This window comes from Olea europaea, chromosome 12 (genome assembly GCF_002742605.1).
Source record: "Olea europaea var. sylvestris chromosome 12, O_europaea_v1, whole genome shotgun sequence".
Classification (NCBI taxonomy): domain Eukaryota; kingdom Viridiplantae; phylum Streptophyta; class Magnoliopsida; order Lamiales; family Oleaceae; genus Olea; species Olea europaea.
This window is the reverse complement of record NC_036248.1, coordinates 21610932-21638220: the sequence shown is the minus strand read 5'-3', so window position 1 is coordinate 21638220 and position 27289 is coordinate 21610932. Positions and strand designations below refer to the sequence as shown.

General features: G+C 33.1%; 2 protein-coding genes across 4 annotated transcripts; one reads left to right on the top strand and one right to left on the bottom strand.

Annotated features, from left to right (window-relative positions):
* Positions 1-8281: 8281 nt before the first annotated feature.
* Positions 8282-9513, top strand: LOC111406065 (protein EXORDIUM-like 3). Its single transcript, XM_023035257.1, has one exon. It carries the CDS (start codon positions 8406-8408, stop codon positions 9426-9428), a length of 1023 nt encoding a protein of 340 aa, XP_022891025.1. The 5' UTR covers positions 8282-8405; the 3' UTR covers positions 9429-9513.
* Positions 9514-12901: 3388 nt separating this feature from the next.
* Positions 12902-26720, bottom strand: LOC111406064 (mitochondrial intermediate peptidase, mitochondrial). 3 transcript variants are annotated; one of them, XM_023035253.1, is made up of 17 exons: positions 26460-26720; positions 26288-26369; positions 25838-25890; positions 25705-25759; positions 25066-25204; positions 24935-24989; positions 20096-20315; positions 19103-19198; positions 17933-18052; positions 17696-17821; positions 15922-16077; positions 15125-15241; positions 14925-15047; positions 14770-14837; positions 14364-14499; positions 14073-14238; positions 12902-13659 (listed from the first exon to the last, which is right to left on the bottom strand). In XM_023035253.1, the coding sequence occupies exons 1-17, from the start codon at positions 26618-26620 to the stop codon at positions 13421-13423; spliced, it is 2112 nt and encodes a 703-aa protein (XP_022891021.1). In that variant the 5' UTR covers positions 26621-26720; the 3' UTR covers positions 12902-13420. The 3 variants fall into 3 exon arrangements, with proteins under 3 accessions (XP_022891021.1, XP_022891022.1, XP_022891023.1); XM_023035254.1 differs by lacking the exon at positions 17696-17821; XM_023035255.1 differs by lacking the exons at positions 25838-25890; positions 26460-26720.
* Positions 26721-27289: the final 569 nt, after the last annotated feature.

Below are 27289 nucleotides of genomic sequence, written 5' to 3'. Positions count from 1 at the left end.
ATTTTATTTGCTCGTTTAAGCAGACCAATATTGAAATTTGCATGCTCATTTATCAAGTCTTAATTGAATCGAATTGTTCGTTGAAATATGATGGGCTCTAATATCATGTTAAGATTTGGAGTTTCATCTTAAAATATAAATCTTATTAAAACGAGTAGTCCAAAACATTATAAATTGGTCTATGATTTCATCTTTATTCGTTGTGGGATTTTGTCCCTTAACATATGACTAAAGAGCCTTGAGAGAAACTTTATAAGTCTAGTATTCCAATTTATTTATCATTATTTTTTTTTTCTTTTTTTTGTTGTGATTCAAAAAGCAGAAATTGAAGGGTGTGATAAAATTTATGATATATTTTTTTCTATAAAACTGAGAGTTTGAATAAGTGAAAATATATAATTGTACAAATTTTACCATATATTAAAAGTTTTGATAGTCCTCTAGGTTTTTGTCTTATTTTTATATTACTCCTTATTTACTATTCTCTACATCTCATAAAGACGGAGTTGCTTTCTTCTTTTGTCTGTCTCAAATTATAAACAATTTTTCTTGTTAAATGTATAATTTATTTTTTAATTTTCTAATATACTCCAATTAATGTGATTTGTTATCAACAATTACTCTCTTCATCTCATAAAAATATGATTGCTTAACTTTTTGGCCTATCACAAATTACAAGTCACTTTTTTGTTGAGAATATAAATATTTTTTTAGTTTTATAATATGCTATTATTTAATGTGTCGTATTATTAACAATTATGAACTACTCATATTTAATAATAGTGTTATCTAACACTACTAGTGCTATAACATTAGTTTGAGTAATGCTATTTGCAAACGCTCATTGTTGTAGTCATCCTATATTATATAAATGTGATGATTAGTGATTTGATACATTAACGTGGCAGATTTTTTCACTTTATGCAACAAATTACAAAATGCCACATGTATGTCACGTACAGCGACTGCAAATAACATTATTCCATCAGTTTAGATGGTGCTATACGATGGGCTTGATGAAAAATGAAAATTAATTAACTCATTTAATTGTGCTTCTCATTTAAATATACGATGGAAAGATCTAAGAATTTTTTTTTTATACCATTTGTTAATTTTATTGGTTGTTGTTAAACGCATAATTTAAATATAGAAGCTTGTTCTCTGGAGAGTTTTTAATTTACCATTTATCATTTTATTTGAATAATTCAAAATGAGTTTTTTCTTTTGTCTCCACGGGGCAGGGATGCCAACTCATTCGGGACAGGTTTTTGCTCCATTCGGGATAGGACGAATTTTTTTGCTATCACTATATTAATTATGTTTTCTTAATCTATGTAAAAATAAAAATAAGTTTATCTTTGTGAGTTGAATATAATATTTTTCTATGAACACTAAAAATCTTATAGACAACTTTAGACTATTTTTTTATACCTATTCTCAATTTGATCATAATGAAATGTCGATATGAAATGAAATGAAATGAAACAAAGCATATTCCCCAAAAGCAGAAATTATGCACAAATTTCATCAAAATTGTAATATTCCCTATCAATTACTTGATTTTGATAAAAACTAAGCGTGATTGAGAATGCTCTTTCGGCTATTAATTTATCCTATCTAATCAACTTTAATCATTGATTATTGCATAATTAAGGGTAATAATAAATCATGTCTTGGGATAAGCTTTTTTTTGTAACTTTAATGTGCACAATCATACAATATTAACCTTTTAATAATGTATTATTGATGATTTTATTTTTTTTAATCGTGGTTTGTTACTTGATCTAAACAAAATGCACATATATGTAAGTGAATTTCTAATACTTTCTCCGTTCCAATTATATAGACTGAATTTCATTTTTCTCGTCCCAAATACACAGGCATGTTTCTTAATTTAGAATATTTTGTTTTGTTCGTTTACCAATATACCATTATTCAATTTTTCCCACTTAGTATACCAATTTCTTGAAATCTTCCAAATACACACATTTCCCACTTTTTGGAAACATGGAAAAATTCTCATTTCTTCTTCTTCAAATTAAATCATTCAAATTCTTTACTAATATCAACAATAATTCACTACTACATACTAGAAATTAAATAAGGGTAAATTAGGAAAGATCTTGGCAAAATAAATTTTCCAATGACATTAAAAAAAGATTTATTAATTCGTGTGAAAAATGAAACAAACCTATATAATTTGGACGGATGGAGTATGAGTAATGAACAATTAACTATGAGTGAAAGAAGTAGAATTTAAGATTCAAATATGGAGATAATATGTGTTCAACTAAAATTTTTGTCGATTAAGAAATAGTTGATAAATAAAAAGTTAAAAAAAGTTTTTAGCTAGTGAAAATGATGATATTTGGCTGTGATTAGAAGATTTTATTTTTATTATTATTTTTTTTGTTAGTTATTTTCTTGATAAATCATAGGTGTTGTGGAGTAAAATAGTTACAAATTTATTTTTAAGCACAATCAAATATATCAATGATAGCTTGAAATAAACAAAATTAAGCTGTTTGACTAAAATAATGACAGTATTAGTGAAGTTACTAAATAAAAATAAGTCATCTGTTGTTACCTTTTGTGGATTAAATAAAATTGCAATTTATTTTTATTTAATTTTGCTAATCTTTAATGCATAAATTAAATGTTACGTGTTCATAATGAAGTAATTTAAATTTCAAAATCTTCTGCCAATGAGACCACGATCCCAAAGCTTTCGAAATTTGATAGGCAATTCTCTTCGTATGGAAAATTCGTTACCGATAGATTAAGCCCCGTGTCCCCCTTCTTCCCCCGCTACCTTCCGACCCGCGAGAATATACAGTGACAACTTTCAAGTACGCGTACTCGATCATGAGATTGCTTGTTGAATGTTCAGTGACTCGTTACAAACTATGAAACAAAGAGATCCCGTTGATCCGAATATTTTTGGCACTATATATACACACTCGTCATACTGTGTTACATGAACATTTAACATAATTACTACACGTCGTTGTTACCTTGACTCAGTTGTGAATAAATTGTTTTCGAGTACTGTATTTTCGCCAAGTATAACCTTATCCAAAATTAAATAGGATTATTCAAAGTAGTTGAGTACAAGTAAATTCAATTTTGCATTATTGTTGATGAAAATGTGTTGGGAATTTATGAAATGAAAATAAATGTGGTATAAGGAATATAGTTCATTTATTAATTCAAAGCCAATGAAACCCATGTGAAAATCAATCTAGTGTGTATTTGAGTCTTTGACCTAGTTAAGGTTGTGTAGCACTTATCATTTTTCGATGACAAGTAGGTAGGAATAGGGGTATTCGACGGACTATTATTATAAATGGGTCCACTTATCTTATGGCCCTCACTTCAATTTAAACTTATGTCCCAAAGCCAATGACCACAAAACTGCTAAATTGTTGAAGACACAAAACATACTTTTATTTACAAATTCTACGGACCCACAATTTATTATCCATTTTTGATCTGTAAGACTCGCTACTTCATTTTTAATTTTAGAAATCCCGACTAAACAATAAAATTGAGACGAACTTTCTTAACCGATCTTTTCATAGTCCATTCATTAAGGTCGAGATGAATGAAAGAGCTAATCGCGGAAGAAAAGTCGGGAAAATAAAAAGATTCTTTTTTTTTTCCCATTCAAAAAAGGTATTGTAGGGTCTTGTAAAAGGCTCAATAAGGACACTGTACAATTTTGTTGTTAGCTTTTCTACGGGCCCCATCTGGCCCATACATCGCTCTCGTTCTCAGGCTGTGTTTGATATTTCCTTAATTTCAGCCCATTGATGAAATTAATTAGCCCAGCGCCACTATCCTCCCATATCTATCATCATTGTATATATAATGATCATCTCCCTTTTGCCGTGTAAAGTTTATCATGAAAAATTGTCGCACGAGCATGGCGCAGTAGTAAAGTAGGAGGTTCTCTACGGAAAATCGAAGGTTCGAATCCCCGTGACAGCTGGAAGGCAACATTCATGTTAAAAGACAGATGTCAAAGGTAGACAAAGTTATGATGCACTTTGTAAAGGAGGATCTACGGAGAAGAGAATCACATCTTAAATATCCGTCTCAAGCGTGTATAAGCTGTGATCGCATCCGAATTTATCTGAGTGGCGAATGGGGGGGTACATCATCACTCTTCGGGATTAGTCAAGCGAAACTCGGACAACTGAGTCACTTAAGCTCATCATGAAAAATTAGTATCTTTTTTTACATGTTTGGTGCGTTAAATTAACCAGAACTAAAAAATATTGGATGATAAGATATGTATAATCCTACAAACACGTCGTTAGAATGCACCGAGTCTTGAGATCAATGTTCAAAATAGTTTTGCTAGAAGGACAGTGCTACACTTACAGGGAAATTTATACAAATATTTAACAAAATACACACAGTAGTGGGGCCCACCTCCATAAAAATATTCACATGGGGCCCACCCCCATGTGACTGTCCTGTGGAACATCTGTGAAAAAATTTCCTGTACACAGGACATTTTCCTTGCTAGAAATGGTAGTACATGTTTAAATTTTATGCATCAATTGTCAAATACTTACTGTGCAAGTTTAGAATATAATATTCGATGCATCGTTTAATGAAAAAAATTTAAATTTTTTTAGCATGTTCAGTGTTATCTAATCCTTTTTACTAAATAGACCAACATTTTAGTATGTTCAACTTTTATCAAAATGTCGTAAAAATCTGACTTTTAACTACACCAAATAGGGATTTTGTGTCTATCTATATGTGCATTTTTTTTTTGAGCTAACAAATTAATTTCATATGCAAATAGAATCGTTACATTTGGTATCCCGACTTTATATGTTTCTTTTTATCTAAATTTGTGTAGTTCTATTCAATTTAACGTATTAAACTTGCACTTGCATTCCGATCATACCAATAGAATTTGTTTTGGTCATTCGACAATTCCTTTTATCGAACATAATGATGTGAATAGAACTTTAACGAGTTCTAATGTATTGCATCGATTCTTTTTAATGAATCAATCAACTTAGAGAATTTGGTGACAGCTTGTTTAAGGGAGTATGGTGAAGATGGGGCATCTGACTTAAGTTGGAAGAATTTGAACACGAAAACCATTCAATTTCCTAACAGTTTCTTTAGTTGGACATTAAGGCTTTGTAAATAGTACTCCAGACATGGTTTGTAGTACAACCTGCTGCGACTTTACTGACAATTATTTCGACGGACTACTCGAATATTGTACTACGTACATCTTAACTTTTCCTTAATTCATAGGCCCATTGGCTTATATGCCCAAATATTTAGGCCATCTTTGATTTTATACCAAAATTCAAGGTAAATTTTGCACAATTTTACATCAGATTTTATATCAAACGATAAATCACCTCCAATCGATGGTCGAAAAAATTTGCAGTTGGCTTCAAGGGAGGCCGAGCAAGAAAGACAAATAGATTATCTCTCCAGGGAGTCAAGAGGATGCAATTCTTCACACGAGAAAGGTTCCATTGAGATATGTTCATATTCGCTTCTACAAAATTCACTATGATAAAAAGAAATTTGCAAAAGAAAATTGAACATCATATTTTCTCTAACATCTATATCTTTTTCATTTTTTTCTGATAATACAAAACTCTAACGTGTCTCTCTATTAGTCACATTAAGACAAACTGCTTATAAGAATTCGCATATTGACGATAATTTGGTTGCATATGATCTTAGATTCAGTCCCGTTTGATACCCATTTTCTTTAAAATACATTTTTTCTCTCTTTTTAACCACACATTCTTTATGTAATATACACATTCTTTATTAAAATAATATTACATGTAAAACAAAAAAATTTCCTTATTTTTTAATCACATATTTCCCATCATTTTACTATTCTAAACTGCATTTTTATATGAAAATGAGTCACAAACACCCTATGAACTACTTTTCTTCATATATTACCTTTCCCAATTGAGCCCCAAGTTCTAACAAATTTAAGTAGCAAGCGTTGATGTTAAAAAAAATTCTATACTAGTTAGCTTGTGATTATAATTTCTTTATATGAATTTTTTTTTTTTTTTGTCACAATAAATTCTCTTTGGTTTTTACGAGCCTCATTTATATTAAACTTGTTAGTTGATTTAGAGGGTGTTTGGGAGACATTTTTGTGTAAAAATGTATTTTTGAATAGTAAATTGATGAAAAATGTGTGGTTGAAAAATAAGGAAAATTTTTTTATTTACGTGTAATATTATTCTAATAAAGAATGTGTGGTTGAAAAGAAGAGAGAGAAAAATATATTTTGAAAAAAATGAGTACCAAACGGGACTTTATTATACTTAAGAAGAGGTTATTTTTGTGTGCCTCAAACGCTGTTCTTATGGAATAAATGATTTTGCAGATTCATGTTTCAAATACGATTGTATGTTCGATTTCAAGGGGAAAAGCGGATGCAGCGGTCCAAAGGAAAAAATCAAAAGACGAGCCATTGCAAACTGAAATTCCTAAACTGCCCCTACTTCTGCCGCGCAAAAGATTAGGAAAAAGCAAGACATAAAAGTAAATTCTGGACCACTCATCACACTTGTAATAGTCTGATCAATTAGAAATTGCACATCGGTGTTTGTACATTGTGGTTGACGGCATCCTCTGTGTCAAGATTTGATTGGTAAAAAAGCCGTCTTCTTAAATCATTCAATTATTTGTTATCATGTGACAGAGTGTAAAACTTCTTGTACAATATGATGTACATCAAGCATAATTGGATCAATAAACGACGTTCACTATCTTAACCATTGATTCCCCATTGAGGCCTCACTCCTACACCCCACATTTTTAAGAATCTATCCATCATTTCAATGGTGGTAATCGGGTCGACACCCAATATTAAGTACTTGCTTAGGCATGCTTTTGCTTGATTATGAGCGAATAGTTCTGCGTAATATGTGAATAACCAGTTAAGTCTTAAGTTGTGCGTATTACAAAATGTATAGATAAAAGTATTTTTGTTCAACTTAAAACAAAAATTAAAATTTGTTAAAAATGAGCTACGGTGGTTATTCCAGATCATCCTGTGTCTTGCCATGGCCTTTCTTTAAGACTCATACAGGACTCAAATTATTTTTGCCCTCGCTACCTAATGACCGAACTTTGTCCACTTGAATGCAAAAGTGTAAATTAGATCGAGTTGATCGTATAAGACTTGCAGTGGTTAGTGCATGTTCCCTTGTTCCGGTGCTATTCATTGGCATTACCTCTCGACATGGTTAAGCCTCACGGAAATTAGTCTTTTTGGACTACAATTATACGCGCATATGATCTTTAAAATAAACCTTTAGGGCTTGCTTGGGAGGTTTTTCACCCGTTTTTTATGGCACCATTTATAAAGGGTTCAGAAAATTGGTGCTTACTTTTTTTTTATTTTTTTTATTTGCATTGATTTGGGTGAACCTTAAACCACTAAAAGTTGGTGTAGTATAATTTTGATTGATTTTCTCAATCCATCAAATCGACGAATTTTGACTTTTTCTTATATTCTCTTCTAATTTTGCCCTCTATGAATTAATTATTTTCAACAAAGTTCTAAACTAACTTTGTGAATAAAAATGTATTAACTAAAAAATTGTATTACAATAAAAAAGTTACTTATAAGTAAAATATTACTTATCAAAAAAATAACATTTATGTAAAAAAAAATTTGTATATAAAGTAAAAATATTAATAATATGACAAAAATTCACTTATAAAATATAAAAATTACTTATAAGTGAACAAATCGCTTAAAATTTATTTAACACTACAAAAATAACTTATAGTTGTAATGTTACTAACTTAAATTTAACTTTTTATGTTAAATATTAATTTATATGTAAAAAAAAAAAAAATACCTATTAGAAAAATATCATTTATGAGTAAAAAAAAAAATTAAAAAAAAAATATATATACACACACACACACACACACACATACAAAAACCATAAACCAAAATTTTCACCAAGAAGCATATATGTAATTTTATTGTTTTAAAAAACGTTCAAAATCGATGGATAATAAACTTTTAATTATAGGTTGAACTGTTTTAAAAGTTGTTATTAAAATCACTCAAAATCAATCCACTCATAATCACTTAAAATCGATACGTTAAAAAATGCCCATAACGGCTACCCGAACTCCCAAACAGGCCCTTATTGTCGTGCTCAACACGATCCTTTTCAGATGTAAATTATTTACTATTTAGCCATTCCAACACATTTTACATCCAAGGACCAGACCAAGGTGGTTAACATTTCTATGCTACTGCTACCATTTGTATACATATCCTCCGTGTATATATATATATGCCCTTTCGAGTCCTTTCACTCCTGTCTCTCACTAGTTACAAATTAGCTTAGCTACTCTCCAGCGCCATGGCCAAGGCACCACTACTTCTTGCTCTTCCACCACTCTTCTTCTTCTTCACCTTCTTCTTTGCTGGGGCTGTTGTTGGGTGGAGGCCATGGCCGAGTCAGAAGCCAAACACTACAGATTTTCTCTTCGGTGGGTCGAAAAAATATGAAGGTTCTTCAGAATTTGTTCGCTTGAAGTACCACATGGGACCTGTACTCACAGCCAACATCACTGTTTATCCCATTTGGTATGGCGTTTGGAAAAAATCCCAAAAACGTATAATCCGTGAATTTATCAGCTCCTTCTCGGCCGTGGACTCCAAGTCGCCGTCGGTTTCGGGGTGGTGGAAAACGGTTCGACTTTACACCGATCAAACAGGAGCCAACATTTCTCGCAATGTCCATATCGGGGAGGAGAAAAACGACCGGTTTTACTCCCATGGAAAATCCCTAACTCGGCTTTCGGTCCAGTCAGTGATAAAATCCGCTGTCACCGCCACCACCCGGCCACTTCCGATCAACCCTAAGAGCGGCGTTTACCTCTTATTGACCTCCGACAACGTGTACGTACAGGATTTCTGCAACAATGTATGCGGGTTCCATTACTTTACCTTTCCCGCCATTGTAGGGTACACGCTACCGTACGCCTGGGTGGGTAACTCCGCCAAGCTGTGCCCCGGTGTATGCGCGTACCCTTTTGCCGTACCCGAATACATTCCCGGGTTGAAGGCGGTGAAATCACCAAACGACGACGTAGGAGTGGACGGCATGATAAGCGTGATTGGTCACGAAATAGCGGAGCTATCCACCAACCCGTTAGTGAACGCCTGGTATGCGGGTCAGGACCCGGTTTTCCCAGTGGAAATAGCAGATCTTTGTGAGGGTATTTATGGGACTGGAGGAGGTGGGTCGTACACTGGGCAAATGTTGAACGGTAAAGATGGTGCCACGTATAACATGAATGGGATCCGACGGAGGTTCTTGGTTCAGTGGGTTTGGAATCCCTTGGTAAATTACTGTACTGGCCCTAATGCGCTGGATTAGTCTGTGCTTCCTTTACAATTTGTATTTTGGGTGGTGATATTTGCTTATGTGGTTTGAATCATTTGGTCGATTATCATTTTCTTTTTTTCCTTATGTTAATAAGTAATGTTTAATTAATTTTTGAAAATTGTTAATCTTTTTTTTTTTTTTAATATAATAAAAAGTTGCTTAAGGCAAAGAAATAATCAATTATTTGTATGTACATTCTTGAAGATATTTTTATGTTACTCTTTTGGGTGGTTGTAGATAGATATTTCACTGATCTTTAGGGACTTTGAATATTTTGGAACTTGGAATAAACTGTACAAGAATATAGTAGTCGTGGCGTGGGGGCATTAGAGTCACTTTACTACTTTAAAGGAACTCTTGCTTTTCTAATTTGTAATAAAAAAAAACAATTAAACTATTTTGTTAGAATTTTTTTGACATAATGGTAGATGTTTTCTCACAGCACGTGGGTCGTCTCGTGTTAATAAAAAAGTTCAAAAAAGAAGTGGGTTCCCCACACAATGTGAGTGTCGCTCATCCATTATGTTATAAAATTCTGTCACCATAGCACGCTTGATAAAAAAAAAATATTTTTTTACCTATTTTAAATTTTAATTAACAAAAAATAATTTAGATTAAAACTTTTTACTTATAAACTCTTTAAACTTGATCATACTTGTTAATCTCAAAAACATGGGGGAAAAACTCTTTATCAGCCGTGTTTGTTTCCAATTATTTATTTATTAAAATGAAAAATATGATCATTATTCATCATATTAAGCCATTATATTTGATTTTCTATTTTTTGTGTGGAATCCGTAACGACTATATTTTTCATTCTTATTATTACATTAATGTGGCTCAAACTGAGCCATAATCACATCTTCAAGGCTAAATAGCATAAGGATACCCTCTTGACCCTTTTGTGTCCTTTTCTTTTGTTCTTGTTTCATTACTTTCATCCGCAAAGATGAGGAGGAAGAAAATAAGATTTCAAATGCTTTTCCCTGCATTATGCCATCATAGAAAGGGACTTGCCAAAAATCATGTCCCTAGGAATCTTACAATGTTATGATTTTCGAATGAATAAAAATTCAGAAATTTTAATAGATATTTCTTTGAAAATTGGATATATCAACTTGACTAGACAGTATAAATATAAAAAAATATTGAAATTGACCTATTTATCACCCGTGAACTCGTACCCCCTATTGATTAGAGTTATTTAAAATATTGAAATAATATAAACGACGTAAATTGATAGGTATCATGTGATGTTCTATGCTAATCTTGAACGTGCTAATAAATACAACACATGTTTTATTATGAACAATTTTAGACAACATACTTATAATCTAATATGTCATAAATGTAGAAATTAGTTAATTGTAACTACAGTGCGAGTATTCATCACTTCTTTCGAGAGAGAAAGGAGTGAAAACTAAAACATTTGTACGTCAAAATATTTCAACATAAAATTTACTTAATTTTTCCATAAATAAAAGCACCAACTTATCTTACCTAGATTCAATTCTCAAAACGAAAAATCAAAATATGCAATGTGTATTACTTCTTTTGGTTCTTCCTTCAATCAAGTTATGAATTTCAAATACATACTCAATTTTATATTTTTCCAAAAACAAAATAAGTGTTATGCCAATTTGACAATAATAAAACTAGGGTTACGCTATGGGGACATGCCTCTGTCCAAATAGGGGCATGTGTGGCGGCCCCCTATAGAGGGGTTGTCCGTCACAGGCTCCTGTTTGGATAGAGGCCTGTCCAAGCAGTTTAACTCATTGTTGTCACGAAATCGTACTGATTATATTATTATTATTAATTTATATGAAAAGATGGGAGAGAATGAATGCATCTTGCTTCCACTAAAAGCAAGCACTCTCAAACAAAAAAGCACAAATTATGCATATGAAAAATCATTCGCCCATTACATAATTATTATGTTACGCAATAAAAAATTAGGCCAGGAAGTCAACAGCGGCGGAATTTGTTTGACCTTTGAATGAGACATCAATTGAAAAGAAATATTTGTTTTATCACAAGTAATCATAATTTCTTAATTTAATCCAACTTTTTTTAGGAATTTGTCCCGCCACTCTCTATAATTTACAGCTATCCAACTTTTTTTTTCTAATTTACAGCTATCCCACTTAATTTTTTAATAATCCGATTCCAAGTTCATCGATCACTTCGTGTTATGTAAGAGAATATACGTAAATATCAATTTTATTTTATTTTTTTTACGTGAAAGACAAATATTTACATGTATAACTTAATTCAAATATGAAAACTTTAAATTTCTAAGTGAAATTCAATTCATACTGAATGCATGTCAATGAGACTCAGATCATTTCGTAGTCGATATTAGAATAGTATATTTGTAGCATTTGAAGAAATATAATTATTAAATAGAGAAATAACGTAGCTAACACAATCAAGGAAATGAAACTTAATCTGCTGCTTTATTTTTGGTATTATATTAATTTTTTTTTCTTAATAATCCAATTTGAGAGGTTAAATGAGATAAATTAGCAAACTCGGGTGAATTACCCAAATGATTATTGAACTTTAAAAATCACCAAATTCATCACTGAATTTTACAAAAGATTTTCACAGGATTGCTGAACTTTAAAAACCATCTCATTATCACTGAACTTTGCAAGGGATTTTCACAGAGTCAGTGAACTTTACAAAAGATTTTCCAGGGATCACTAAATTTAGTAACCTCTGAAAAATCTTTTGCAAAGTTCAATGATGAATTATGTGATTTTTAAAGTTCAGTGATCTCGTGAAAATCTTTTGCATAACTCAGATATGAACTTGATGATTTTTAAAGTTCATTAACTCCGCGAAAACCTTTTACAAAGTTCAATGACTATTTCAATAATTCACTCTACTAAGCTCTCTCGATTCCGAATTGGCCGGTCAAGGAAATCTTATCAAAAATCGATCAGAAACAAAGAAAAAAAGGAACAAGCCATGAAAATGGTTAAAGGTTTAAAATATAAATATAGGTAAACATACGTAGTTATCTTGAATATACTATTACACATTTAACTTAAATTCATAAGTGGGATATCCGCCTACGAAATAATACCAGTAGTAATGTTTCAAGGTAGATATGCATTTGAACAAAAATCCAACATCCAATAAGTTTGCAAAATACCTTAATGTCCCTTCTTGAATTGATTGATGCCCAAAAATCTAATTACAATCGCAATTCTTTTGTTTAAAACTCATTATTAGACTATACATACCATATAATGTGTAGTACAATCTACCAAAGATATAACCTTTTTTCATGCATATACAACATAATTTCCGTTTCACCCTCATTTAGGTCACAGACTTCCTCGCCAAGGACCTTAGCCAGATTTAGTATACACAAGGTAAAACAACATATGCCACCGCTATCAGATCAAAAGAATCCACTTGAAATTCTGCCAAAACTAGTCACACAAATACAGTAAGAAAAAAAATCCACCGAAAGGTAGCGGCCGTGGGTTTCCCCGTCATTAAAAAAAAAAAAAATCTAGTCACACAAATACAAAGATGGTCTATCCATTCCATTTCTTGTAACTTTCAAAAATCGTAAGGCTATAGAATAATGGAACTATTAGAACACGATGATACAATTTTACCCATAACGCTACAACACAACTCAATCTAAAGAATGTGTATAAGATTTTCTAAGCTGCTTTATTAGAAAACAAGTACATGTTTGATATGCAGTATTAGATGATAACCACTTTTTCTTTCCTTTAACTCTGTTAAATGTTGTCTAAGCCAATCTCACCGAACATGTCAAAAAATTTCCCCCGTCCCAAAAAGCCATGCCCAGTTTTGCCAAGCAATGAAACTTGTAATCAAATTAACGCCACTCCAAATAGCCATGTTCCCCTGTTACCTTGATGTAAGCTATGAACCGTTCTACACAAACTATTTCTTGTTTCACCTTGCTGAATTGGGCAACTTTAGCTAAGAGTTCAAAGCTTCATCTCTTCAGCGAGGCTTGTAATGTCGGGAATAATGCCGCCATTCTGATTTCTTATCATACCACTTCCTACGAGATCATTCAATATATCAGCCGGATCTTTGGCTCCACCATGCTGTAAGAACTTTGTTCTAAGAGAAGATCCTGTGGCTAGCGATAATGGATCTTGTTGACACAGTTTTTGCCATATTGTTGCAGCAAAGCATTTTGCATACAAGTAGCTATAGTAACCTGCGTATATGAAGCAGGAAAATCATACCAACATCCCCCTTAAATTTCAATAAATTATTAATCAGATTGGACAATCACATGTTTAACATGACAATGCTTCCTTGTAAAGCATATAATTATTTTCTTAACATGACAGCGTATCAAAAGTGGATTAGATATATCATATATATGTAAAGAGATCGAGAGAACTCAGTAAACATATTGGCAAGCAAAATTGCATAGACATTCGACGCATGGGGTTAACAAGGTACTCTTGCCTCTCAAGTAGTTATTTTGAATTTCACTATCTTTTCATACAGTCAATTTATTTCCTTTTTCCCCATCTACAAAAATATTTTAGATAAATCAATGTTTACTAGTTATTTTGTAGTTAAGACATGCAAATATCCAGTAATTCTTGATTAGGGACATACCTGCTCCGTAAGTAACAAGATGGCTGAATCGGGCGTGCCAGTGTGTTCCTTCTACATACTTCCAACAGGTATGCTCTCTTCTCAAGTCTGCAACTATAGATGATGTGTCCCGAGTCGAGGATAGCTGTGCTCCATGAAGCGTTTGGTCAATCAAGGCATATAAGATCTGATAAAAGAGGTAGGGAAAAAAAAAAAAAAACCATTTAAGATTCACGTTGAGTCGAGCCATCTATTATTAAAGTAGAGAACACTAATAAACGTATTTAATGTCTGTTCTCTCGGACAGCAAACCTGACGTTGCAACTCAATAGCAGCAAACATATTTTTCGCTCCTAGCATCGACTTCACCAATTCCTCCGGTATTGGATCGCCTGTTGAATAATGCTTAGCGAATTTCCTCAAGAAACGATAATCCCATGAATAGTACCTGTCCGTCACCAGGAAGAAGAAAGCCCCCATTAATAATTAAGCTATGACTTCAATTTTTTGCACCACTTTGAAGTGTGAAAATTGATGAGGGCAATCGAAAAGAATAGCATGAAAGATTTTTTTTCTTCTGTTACTGCTTTGACTAGCCTCAAGACCATGCTACTTGAGAACATAATACTAAGCACAAAAAGAAAACAACCTGAGTCAAGTTCATTTATTCTTATAATTTATGCAACATTTTTAAGCATGTAGAGTCAACCGTACTCACTCAAAGAGGTTCGAAGGTGTTTCAGCAAAATCAAGGACCACCCTGGTCCCTGAAAAATGTTGGTAATCCTGAAACAGAATTCATTCGGAAAAATTTACATCATGGTCATTCAAATAATGGCAACGTCCATGATTAGCTTAAATGTAGCATTTTACCGTTCTTGAAAGCAATGAATGAAGAGCGTGTCCAAACTCGTGAAAGAGTGTTTCTACATCCGAATGGTGAAGCATCACTGACGTGAAATTTGAGCCCGAAAAACTGCAAACAAGAGCTACAATCTGCATTTTGATTAAGTAGAAATCTTTTCCATAAGGAGGTACAAGAAAAAGGAAAATGCAGAAATCTTTTCACGTACAGGCAATTGGTACTCTGTTTCTGAGATTCGACGCCCTCCCTTGATAGCAAAATGTGCAAAAATAGGATGCTTATGCTCTCTTGATTTCAAATCAAGGTACAAGTATCCCAAATCACCCTGCATCATGGGATATAATGAAACAGTTCAAAGGACGATGTTCAAATTGGTTTCTGTAAGTTCTCATGTGCAATAATGTCCAAAGAGGCTATTATTGATATTGAACACGATTGCTAAAATATTTGATGCTTCTAAATTCTTTTAACCCCGTAATGAAAGATGAAAATGGTTAATACTGCAGTTCTGGGAACAAGTCTCATAAGATAAAAGAACAGTAGTTCTGGACTTGGTATTACTTGTCCATTCCCAACCAAATTACTCAACAAAGATTTACCCACTAGGAAAGATTAGACAACTCTCTTGATTCTGCATGGGTGTGATGCAATCAGCAAAAAAGCACATGAAAAGGGACAAATAAATTCAACTCACTTGCACACTCAAACTATAATATAAAGCAATTCGTGAAGCTGCCAGACATTTACCTTTCCCACTCCAAATAAAAACCCAACCCCTTTCCAAGAAATAAGCGTGATTAATGGATCTCAGAACTTCACCAGTTACAAAATTAACAGTTGAAATTCCGTAAGATACATATGTGATATTAATAAGAGCATCCTAAAGCATGCAACTATTCCGTGTAAATAACAATAACACAATCCCTTTTCTTTTCCTCTTCCCTATAGAAGCGGTAGGGGACAGGGTAGTTTCCATAACTTAAAGCAATGACTCCACGTACGCACCTCATCGGGATGATGTAGAGATAATTTGAGCACATCTGGATGCCATGATTCACCAGGGGCAAGAGGAGTCTCATGACACTTCACATGAAACAAGGACTCAGCCAGCATTTTTAAGCCCTCGATACATTGTGGCAAAGGAAAGTATGAAGCCAAAACCTGCAAAACTTGCACAGGAGTTATTATTAAATCTTCAAAGATTGAAGGAAAGAAACAAATTATACAGCCAAAATCGAGATGAGGATTCTCAATAAGAGCAATATTCTAACAGAAAAATTTATCTCGAATGATAATTGCCTTTTAATAAAGTGAAGAAGTGCATGAGTTCATAATTTAGCCCTTGTTTGATTCCCATTTTTTTCAATATACATTTTTCTCTCTCTTCTTTTCAACCACACATTTTTCAATAAAATAATATTACACACAAATTCAAAATTTTTCCTTATTTTTAAACCACACATTTCCCATCAATCTACTATTACAAAATGTATTCTAACCCAAAAAATGGGTCTCAAACACTCCCTTAAATTCCTGAAACAAAGAGAACGAATTCCAGTCTATTCTGGATGTCCTTTTATTATTGCTAACATTCTTCTTTTGTCCACAGAGCCAAGTGATGAGATGAGCGGTGAGCAGGGTAATGACTACTCGAGGAAATTAGTCTGAGATTGCCAGGCTTCTGCAAAAGTGGAGAGAATAACCTCAAGGTTCTAACCTTGAGAGGCAGAAATAATTTCCCTTCCAACTGTTTAGGCTTTCTTCGGATAGGCTACACTAAAACAAGCCATGACCTGCCCACTTCCCCTTCCTCTGGGACCTTCCTTGATTATGGGACTCTTTAGTTTGCTGTTAATGTACGTCACTGATTTGTGGGGTGTCCAATTCTTGGCATTTTTATTGGACTTAATGGTAAGGCCCTGAGGGTTTAGGGTTTGATATGAGCTGAGGCTGTCTATTTTAGTTTTTAGGGGCACTTCTTGCTTTTCTCCCCTACAACTTGATGTTTCGTACAAGGACAAATCCTTTTCTTTTGCGTACCCCTTTCCCAGTTTCGTCTCTTCCCTATTTATGTGTGTTTTTTAGTCCCTCCCTTCAGATGAGGAATTGTCACAGTCAACTAACTTCGAGAGACAATATGTTATGGAATTGATTCAATTGAATTATGATGGCACTCTCTGTTATCTTGGCAATCATTATGTGCCAAGTTAACCAAGTTAGTTTCCAAGGCCCCAGACAGCCAGTTCAAAGATTCTGGATGACTCAAAGTAAGTGGTTCATAATTTTCTCCTTGTTGCATTTGGCTTGACTTTCTTTATGAGTATTTCAAAAGTTTCAGTTGTATCCAATGACAAAAGAGTGAGAAGTAATGGCTTCAATAGAAATTATTATGCGTTTTCCTTTTTCTGGATGCAGAAAGAAGATAGAGAAAAGGACAGAATAGAATCAACGCAATACAGAAAATGGAGAGCCTCCATTGATTAACAGGATAACACAAGTATTCTTCCGCATATAGGTTTAGATTCTGGGAGAAACAAGCATATAACTGGATTTCATAATCCTTCATTGAGTTACAAAATTATGTTGCACTCTATCAATGAGACGATCAATGACTCCAAATGACTAATTAACCAAGCAGAAAGTCGAAATTGTAAATACTTATCGACTACAAAATAACTACCAATATTCAACTTAATAATCATGCATCATGTGTGCATGCACGTGTCTGTACCATCACAACCAAGCTCAACAAGACGAAGAACTGGAAGTGCAAATTTACCGAGTTATGGAAATTATGGGCAGAAGACTTCATCAATCTTGTGAAGTACGCCTCATCCCATGGCTCTAACCCTTCATCTAATTGGCCACTTATTTCTCTCTTAAAATCCAATATTTTTTTGAACTCCTACAGTAACAGTACCATAAAGCTGTGAACAAACATAATAGAGCCTACAGCAGAAATAGATAGGTTACCAATATTTAATTTCTAAACCATACACTTCACTTAATATCATACCTCCTCAGCCTTGGGCCTGACCATTTTGCTCATATCAAGCAGAAAGGGAAGCACAACTTCTGGTGAAGAAGCCATATTATCTTTCAGAGCAAATTCAGCATAAGATTTATATCCCACAATCTGCACAGATAAACTACATAGCACATTAAAAGCAGGCAATACTAATATAAAAAAGTTCAGGATCAATTCTCTTCGTGCATTGAGTGGACACAAGTTCACGAAAGTTGAGCATGGTTCGCATGGACCCCAGTGATCATATGACAGCATTTTGAGAATGATAATGAGCTCAGGATTTTACATGGCTAGTTAATAGTAATAACAAGTAAAGAAATGCAAGAAAAGAATAGTGCGTAAAAAAACTATCCTTACTAAAGGAAATGGAGACAACAATATAAAATACTGAACACTTAAAATTGAACTTGTATACCATAACCTATGACATGGAGACAAAGGACATAGAACACGATAAAATTCAATTTTGATTCATCACAGTAATCTTTCAGGTCAGTTATTTTCAGAACATGCTATTTGCTTGAAGAGAGGATTATAGGTCTGTAAAAATTACAGCAGCCATATTTTCTGCTTCATCATTTGTCATTCAAGTCCATGAACTGGAAATGTTGAACCATATTGATTAGAGGTGTTTATGGCATTCTCTTCATTTGTGGTTCAATTCAGGGACTTTGAGTGTGTGTGTGTGTTTTAAGCATATCTCTGTACAGGTGTTGTCACTTGTAAAGAAATCAACATTTGAAGTATGAAATGCTGTGTTAGATCCTTTGTTTCTTGCTTGTACTTATTCCAGTAATCTGACTGATTGTGTGAGTGTGTGTGTGTTTAAGCATATCTCTGTACAACTGTTGTCACATGTAAAGAAATCAACATTTGAAGTATGAAATGCCAGGTGTTAGATCCTTTGACGCTTGCTTGTACTTATCCTTGTAATCTGACTCATTATAATGAATTAAAAAATTCATACAATTGAATGAATTATTCCATTTTTTATGTAAAAGGCTTCTTGGAAAGTCAATTTCATCCTAGTAAATGTAAATTATATCAAACAACTGTGCACATAATTAAACATATCATCTCCATTAAGGTACTCCACTATATGAACAAGAATACCAAATCCGAATATTACTTTCTTTTGAAGACATGTGGCATACTAACCTCAGCAAACTCGTGACGAGCTGCAATAAGCTTATCAAGAACCACCAAGTTTGCTCGGGGCACAGAATTTCCTCTGACATAAGCTAGCTTTCTAACCTGGATAAGATCAATATAAAAACATAAAAAGAAATCTTTTGAAAAATCAAATATGCTACTTTTCTCAACTACAGGAAATAAAATCCAGTCTGCCAAAGAAATCTACTGATCACCTTACAACACACTGCTGTCTAAATTTGAATTTGCACAAAGTTTTAGAAAAGAGTTAAAAAAAGTTTTTTGTAATTTTTCACTTCCGTCTCAAGAATAAAGGCCAAGAATCCTAATTTGTAGCACAATATACTTTTAAGTAAAAGTACTTTTGGAAGTAAATACCCCAGGAAAAGGTTACTCTGTGGACGTCAAAAAAGGAAATAGGAATGTTCACTTGTAGAAAGACATGTAGGAGGTCTAGATCAATACTGATGGAGGTATTATAAATAATACCGTTAAAATCCTTGCAACCAATCTGGCACTGGATGTAATAGGAGAATTGTAGGAGAAGGGGAAAAGGAAGAAGGAGAAGAGAAAGGAGGGGGAAGAAGCGGGGGGAGAGGAAGAGAGAAATTGGGGAAGAAATTTGATTTATTTCATAATAATCAAGTTATCCCAATTACATCGCATAATACCCCTTTTATGGGGTTTTAAAAGGCCTTATTCTAAGTAAGGAAATAATATAAAATCAACTCTAATTACATTTCCTAAAATAAACTTTAAAACTCGAAAACTAATATCAATTATAATATTCCATCACAATCTCCTTTTACTCGCAATTTATATCAAGTCACAAAGTGTGCGTGCGTCACATTTACTCTTGTTGACCAATATTTTGCTATAGAAAGTGAAATCTGTTAAAAAACTCTACTTGCTCAGTCCAAAGGAGAACATAAAAGTCATATTTCAAAGGTAAAATTTCTTATTCAAGATAAATATCATCTAAGTCTTACAAGAAGCTACCTCAGGATCTGAAGCTAACTGCAAAATAGAGCACAGAGCATCAGGCTCTGTCCTTAAACGAAACCCTCTCTCTCTTTTGTTACCATCCAGCACTGTTGATAACCTTGGTTGCCCTGATGGACGGTAAATGGGCTTGGCGAGATGGTGCAAATTTTTAGGTACACGTGACCCTGGAAATATATCCACATGACCTGGGTCCGCGACAATATTTTCATTGAACCTGATCAGGAGAAAAAGTGCATGCAAAATAATTTCACTACCAAAATTAGCCAATCTAATGCCTTCCAAAGTTAAAAGAAATATTAGACATAAATGAACTGTAAAAAATGAATTGCACAATCACCTCAAATGGCTTGTAAAGCTCCTTCATCACATACAGATCTAATATAAATGTATGTTACTAGTTTAATACTATATTAGTTTATTATAGTTTCCTAGTTTGACTAAATTTAGGATATTGTTCTAACTTGCCTAAATTAGGGTTTATTTTTTTCCTTCACAAACTAGATTTGTTTGGACTTTATATAAATAGAGCTTATGCATTTTAATACTAAAAACTTTGATATGAAATAAACTTAATATTCCCCCCTAAAGTTTCTGTATCTCTCCCTCTTCTTCTTTTTCTCCTCACTCTTCCTCTTTGTCAAACTTGTTTTTGTTCGACTGTGTTCATCGTCAATTTGGTACCAGAATAAGTCATTTCCTTTGACCAAATAATTTTTCTAAAGTTTAGATAGGTGTTCAAGTTCAAGAGTTTATTATAACCACCACTTCCTCTACCATCTTCCACATCCATAACCACCATCAAACAACTGTTTTTCCTTTTGAAACACCAAAATTTTTTCCAATAGAACAGATTCAAATAAAAGAAAAGTAAAGGGAATCAACAATTAGCAATCAGCAGGAAAATCAAATCTGCAAAAAAATAATATTGTTCATCATCATTATTCATTGATACTGTTTGTCCGAGATTTTTTTCTTTTTCTTTTTTGCTGTCCTCGAACTGTTCATCGGTAACCCAAATTTTAAGTTAGATTAGTTATTTCGTTATTACTCTTAGTTTTCAATGAAAAAAGGACAAAAAAATATAAAAAGATGAAAAAATAAAAATTAAATAGAAGTATAGTGTTAATATATACAAGTTCTATAGCAAGCACAAATTCTCCAATATCCGACTTAGTTGAACGTTTTTACTAGCTTGTGCACTCAATTTTTCTGCCACTTCCTTTACCAACAATGGGGTAACTAATTCGAACATTGGTGGATCGCGCATGATTGGCAATGATTTACACGTTGGGTTTTTGATGCATTATTATAAAAGATATTATATTATTTAGCTTTCAATTTTGAAGCTTATTTTAGGAAACACGATTATGGTTTGACTTTATAGTATCTCCTTACTTAGAATAGGGTCTCTTGAAACCCTATATCAAGGGGTTTATGTGATGTAATTCGGACAACCTTTGATAATGAAATATTGATATTTTCTTCCCTATCTCTCTATTATCTCCCTCTCCTTCTCTCTTTTCCACTCATTTCTCTTCTTCTCTTCCCTTCCCCTTCTCCAATAATTCATTCATTGCATCCTGCGTCAGGTTCAAGTATCAATTTTGTTCTACTGAGACTTTAAATTTCATTTATTGACTGACTTTTTATTTTAAAAAAAGAAAAAAGAAATGTTGTGGTGTACCTGTCAAAAAGTTAGGAGACCAATTGTTGACAAATGAAAAAAAATTCAGCCTTTGCTATCTTTTAATAAGCTCCTACCTTTACTTGAATGAATTACGAATTTGCTCTCACAAGTAGACCAATCACCTGCCATTTTCATGGTTACATCTCTTTCTTCAGCTGCCAAAGCATTAGTTTCCAATAACCTATTAAAACATCCACATGTTGCTATACTGGTAGCAATTCCTTCCTCCCCAAGTGAAATATTCCGAATCACTTACTTGATGCCCCAATGCAGTACATCTTTCCATAAAGTATATCATCATTTGCATTACTATCTAACAGCTCCACCAAGTTGTATGCTAAAGGAGCTAGAATACTTGAAACTATGACTAATAAGATGTATTGTTTCATCATATTGGACCTAGATTGTGAGTAAATGATAATTTACATGTTCCAACATTTTCTTTTAACCTAAAAGAACCTCATCTAGGGAATATCTTTACATCTATGGAGACAGTTATGACCCTATTATTAGAAGAAAGTGACAATCTCTCTCTAGACTTGCTTCCTCTCCTTTGCATAGTGTGAAAAAGAAAAATAAGATAGTTTTTTTTGGTTGAAATGAATGTGGTAGAAAGACTTTTTGGGAAGTGAACTATTAAGATTAAACCTTATCACAATCTATAAAAATTTTAGGAGTTTGTTTCAATAATTATAATACAGTTTTATCCTCCTTTTACACAGAGGTTGATAGTTCAGAGCCTTTTCGTTATCACACATGCAATCGATACACTTAACATTAACATAGTTGGAGAATTACGTATGCCAACTAACCTAAACATTTAATATGTCCTCAACTTCGTGCTAAAATTGTCCTTGTTGACTCCTTTTCGTGACTTCAACATTGACTTTGAAGTGCATTATCTCAATTCCAGTACTCCCCGAGTAGTCATGTTTTCCAAGGTCACTATTCGATCACATGCTTTTCCTGTTAAAATCTGATTATTGCCTATTAATTATCCTCATATTCTTTTAACTTCGGCCTCTATTTCTCATTTTTCTGATTTTAATACCAAGAAAAATCAATAAGGCCCCGTTTGGTACCCATTTTTTTCAAAATGCATTTTTCTCTCTCTTCTTTTCAACCACACATTCTTTATTAAAATAATATTACACGTAAATCAAAAACTTTTCTTTATTTTTCAACCACACATTTCCCATCAATTTACTATTCAAAAATGCATTTTTACATAAAAATGTCTCCCAAACACCCTCTAACTTATTTGAATAATAAAAGTTATAAGTTTGCTTTTGACGTACAATTTAGGCATGGATGTTTTCGCGCTAAACTTTGTCTTGTTACATGTTTCTTTGACACATTTTTCGAAATGTGTAAAAAAAAAAAAAAAATTGGAACGCTCACTTAATATTAATGTATCTGATAAACCATCACTTGAATGAATGTTATGTTTTCAATATAGAAGAATTGTTTCCTTATCGGGACACATTCGAGTCATCGTTGTTGCAATAATTTGTTTATGCAGGTCAATCCATTGTAATAGTCCCTTGTTCTCCTCATTACATGCAGCCAATTGATTTTTTTGTGGATGGATTGCACTTTATGCTACATTTCAGAGTTTGACATCGGTATTTGATTCAAAAGAAAAATCGCCTCATTGTTATGAGTTCAATCATATATTCATGTCAAGAGTTCTGTACAAACACTAGGTGAAGATAAAAGATCGATCTTCTTAGAGCATGAAGTTGCAATTTATATTGCCAGCGTCGAATTCTCTCAATCGGGAAAAAATGATAGGAATTAAGATAGTTTAATCTTATATTAGTTTATTATAATATCCTAGTTTGAATAAAATTTGGATATTGTTTGATAGGTTTTTTAGTTTGACTATTTAGGGTTCATTTACTTTGTTTCCTTCTCAAATTAGATTTGTTTGGACCCTATATAAAGAGGGCTTGTGCATTGTAATACCAACAACTTTGATATGATAAAAACTTAATATTCTTCCCCCTATATTCTCTCCCTTCTCTTTCTCAATTCTCTTAATCTTTTATTCTCAATCTTGTTCTTGTTCGATTGTGTTCTTCATCAATATGTGACCCGCAAATATCATCATCAGTTGCAGGTACACAACTGTGAAAGGAACCTATTGCACCAGTTAAATTTTCCTCTCTGTAACTAAATGCATACATAAAGAACAAGTGAACCAAAAGGAAAAGTTGAACATGGATTGCAGCTTCTGAATCTCAATGTCAAAATACCATGATTTTACATAAATGTGAAGATACTTATTGAACCACTGAAATCTTTCCTCACTGTGACAAATCAGATACATAATAACCAATAAATAAGGAACCAAAAGGACAGTTCAGACATGTATTGAAGCTCCTAAATCTCAGTGTTAGAATACCATGATTTCTAAACCTAGTCAAGATACATGCACTAACAAATGCTTTGGATGAAATTACAGAAGTCTTAAGAGTTTCAAAAAACTACTCTAATATCCAGAATTTATCGAGCATCTGGGGTTTATTGATACTGCTCATGCAAATAGACCTTGACTACAGATATTTAGGGAATATTCCAGAGACGTCAATAAGGGATTATTAAAGGAAAGATGAGATGAATAATAAATAATTTTGTACGTAAACCCGGAAAATACTTTTTAACCAAACAATCTTCAAAAAAATCGCTGTTACAAAATTCATATTTTATGAAAATGAGGCTCAGACAGGTTCTTCTTGAGTTCAGGAACTGTGAAGTTGATTTGTTTGGGAAAGCAGGTATCAACAGCTGGATTTCAAATCCGTTCTTTTTGAACAACACGTAGAAGACTATACAGCAATAATAAGCAAAACAACATAATATAACCAGAGAAAGAATACTAATATTGCTAAAGCAAGATGATAGTTATTCTAACAATTTTTCCATCTTATTTCATTAATTTGGGATGTTTAAAAGCTAAATATCCTTGTGATTCAAATATTCAACCATTTAACTACGATAATCTATGGTTCATCCTCTCATTCATGTATATACATGGGCGAAAGATGAACTTCATGAAAGTGCAGCCTTGATTAGTTCCTACTTGCATTAGCAGCATAAAACTTAAAGAGAACAGTAAAAAAGTAAAGATATTGGGAACATACTCCCTGCAAAGCCGAACAATGTCTGTGTTCAGTTGATTAACTCGATCCAATTTTTCTGTAAAGAAAAGAAGGGATCTTCAACAAGTGCAAGAGAAAAAGATAATTCAAATAGTTGGAGAAACAATCATTACCAGGGCTGAGATGAATGCCACCCTTCTCCAAGTCTATACGCAGATAATGGGCTGCCCTTTGAGCTTCTTCAGTAAGCAAATGGTGATCCTTCTCGGCTTTTACAACCGCATGATACAAAGTGCAATTCGAATTAAGATACTGCAAACCAGAAGGAACATGCCTATAGGCAATATAATATGGTACCAAATCCTGATCTTACAAAAGAAACTTTCTTATCTTCTAGCTTTCTCCAGTATGGTTTAGAAAGGGAGAAAAATCTTAATTTCATTCCACTATCCATAGAGAGTTCAAAGCTGAAGCAATAATTTTTTCTGAATCAAATAGAAGATGACTTCCATCGTCCAAAGGTATTACCTTACACTTTGCGTCATATTTATTTATGGTTGACTTCAGCGTAAAACAATCTTAGATCCTTCCCAGAGCAATCACCATAGGTTCTCTTTGATTTAGAGAGTCACCGTTGTATTGTTAGAGAATATTATCAAGAAATTTATATCTGAGTATGAATATTACATATTCTCATTCTGTGTTTTCTAAGCCATAGATATAAAAGATAATTCACTGAGCATGATATGTAATTACCAATAGTAACTAAGTAGATAATGTATTAAGAAACCACTGTTCAGGGGTCAACTCACATGTAGATATTCATTTATGCGGAGTGATGCATTGCTTGCCTCCTCGACAAATTCCCTGGAAAAAAAAAATGAATATAGTAATGACCTAAAAGTTGCAAATGCACGTAATTCACACCAATGCAACAGCACTCACCTATCAGGATGTGTATGCCTACACAACTCTGCAGAGTCAATAACTGTGCAAACCTACCAATAATCAAACACTTCCATCATTTCTTATCACTGAAAGGTCAGACATTTATTGGAAATTCCAGAATGTCTCTAGTGTGGGGTGTGGGATTGCCATGGTTACAATCGGGACCAGTACCAATATTCTAACATGTCTATCTCTCTCTTCTAGTTTGTCTCGTCCACAAACAAAGCACATTGTGCTGTGCGTAGTACTTGCAGTTACCACAAGTCCAGAATTGGAATAGTATTATATTCCCACTTTCGGACTTTCCAATAAAAAAATATTTATTGTACTATTAATGCTCAAAAAGATTAAAGTAACAATATATAACTTAATTCATAAGTCTGATATGACTATGTTATGATTCATCGTAAAAGCTTAAAGCCAGGGCAAAAGATAAAGACAACATACTGCATTTGATATTTCATCCATGGCGTCGATAATTTCTGGACCTGAAGGCATTCCAGCAATATAACTTACGAGTTCATTAGACCTAGTAAGCACATCAAATCAAAATTGAAACAATGTGACGAATTTATCTAAATCTTAAAACCGCAAAAAATAATTTTTCCAACTGTGTTACCGCTCAATAGCATCATCGACCATTCGTCGAAACCCTTTGGCCGTTTTCAAGTTGTCGAATCCATAGAGACCGGTTTCTCTGATTAATGGAGCTGTGGAGGTGTGTACACAATGACGGGCGGGGATAAAATACGCAGCTGATCTGCGGATTAGGGTTTGCATAGTGGAAAACAGTTGAAATTTTAAGCTGAAAACAGTAGAGAAGCTGTCGTCTGCAGATGGGGAAGAAGAAGACGCTTATCTATTCAAACTGTGAGCTTGTTTGAGCCTCTTTATTTAGAAAAACTGCATTTTTATTTTGTTTTTATTTTAACAACATATTTTTCGTTAAAATAATATTACACGTAAATATAAAATTTTTCTTTACTTTTAATCATATATTTCTCATTAATACACTATTCAAAAATTCATTTTTTCGTCCAAAATGGAGCTCAAACTAGTGATCAATTGCGTTTTGAACTAAGAATTCCTTGAATTACATAAACCCCATGAAAATGGGGTAATTTCAAACCATACTTTGAAAAATTGAATATTTTCACGATAAATATAGTTTCGTTTAAAGGACATTACTATCCTTTCAATTTATAAGTGAAAATCAAACATTTCCCACTTAGGGCCCGTTTGGTAGAGATTTTAAGAATTGATTTTTTGACCGTTAGAAGAAAAGTGGGGTCCACATGTGAGAGAAGAAGTCAAAAATTACGGCTTGAATAGTAAAATAACGGTCAAAAAATTAATTTTTTGGGGTAAACAATCCCTACCAAACGGGGCCTTAAAACTTTAAAGTTAGATAACATTTTTTATCTATTTATTTCAACACGGATAATTTTT

Bases quoted from the DNA above. Each gene is read 5' to 3' on its own strand.
- LOC111406065 (XM_023035257.1), top strand. From the start codon at position 8,406: ATGGCCAAGGCACCACTACTTCTTGCTCTTCCACCACTCTTCTTCTTC.
- LOC111406064 (XM_023035253.1), bottom strand. From the start codon at position 26,620: ATGCAAACCCTAATCCGCAGATCAGCTGCGTATTTTATCCCCGCCCGT. The intron at 25,760-25,837 runs GTGAGTGCTGTT...TTTTTTTTCCAG, and splicing joins AGGCATACACATCCTGATAG to GGAATTTGTCGAGGAGGCAA. The intron at 14,500-14,769 runs GTGAGTACGGTT...GGTGACGGACAG, and splicing joins ACACCTTCGAACCTCTTTGA to GTACTATTCATGGGATTATC.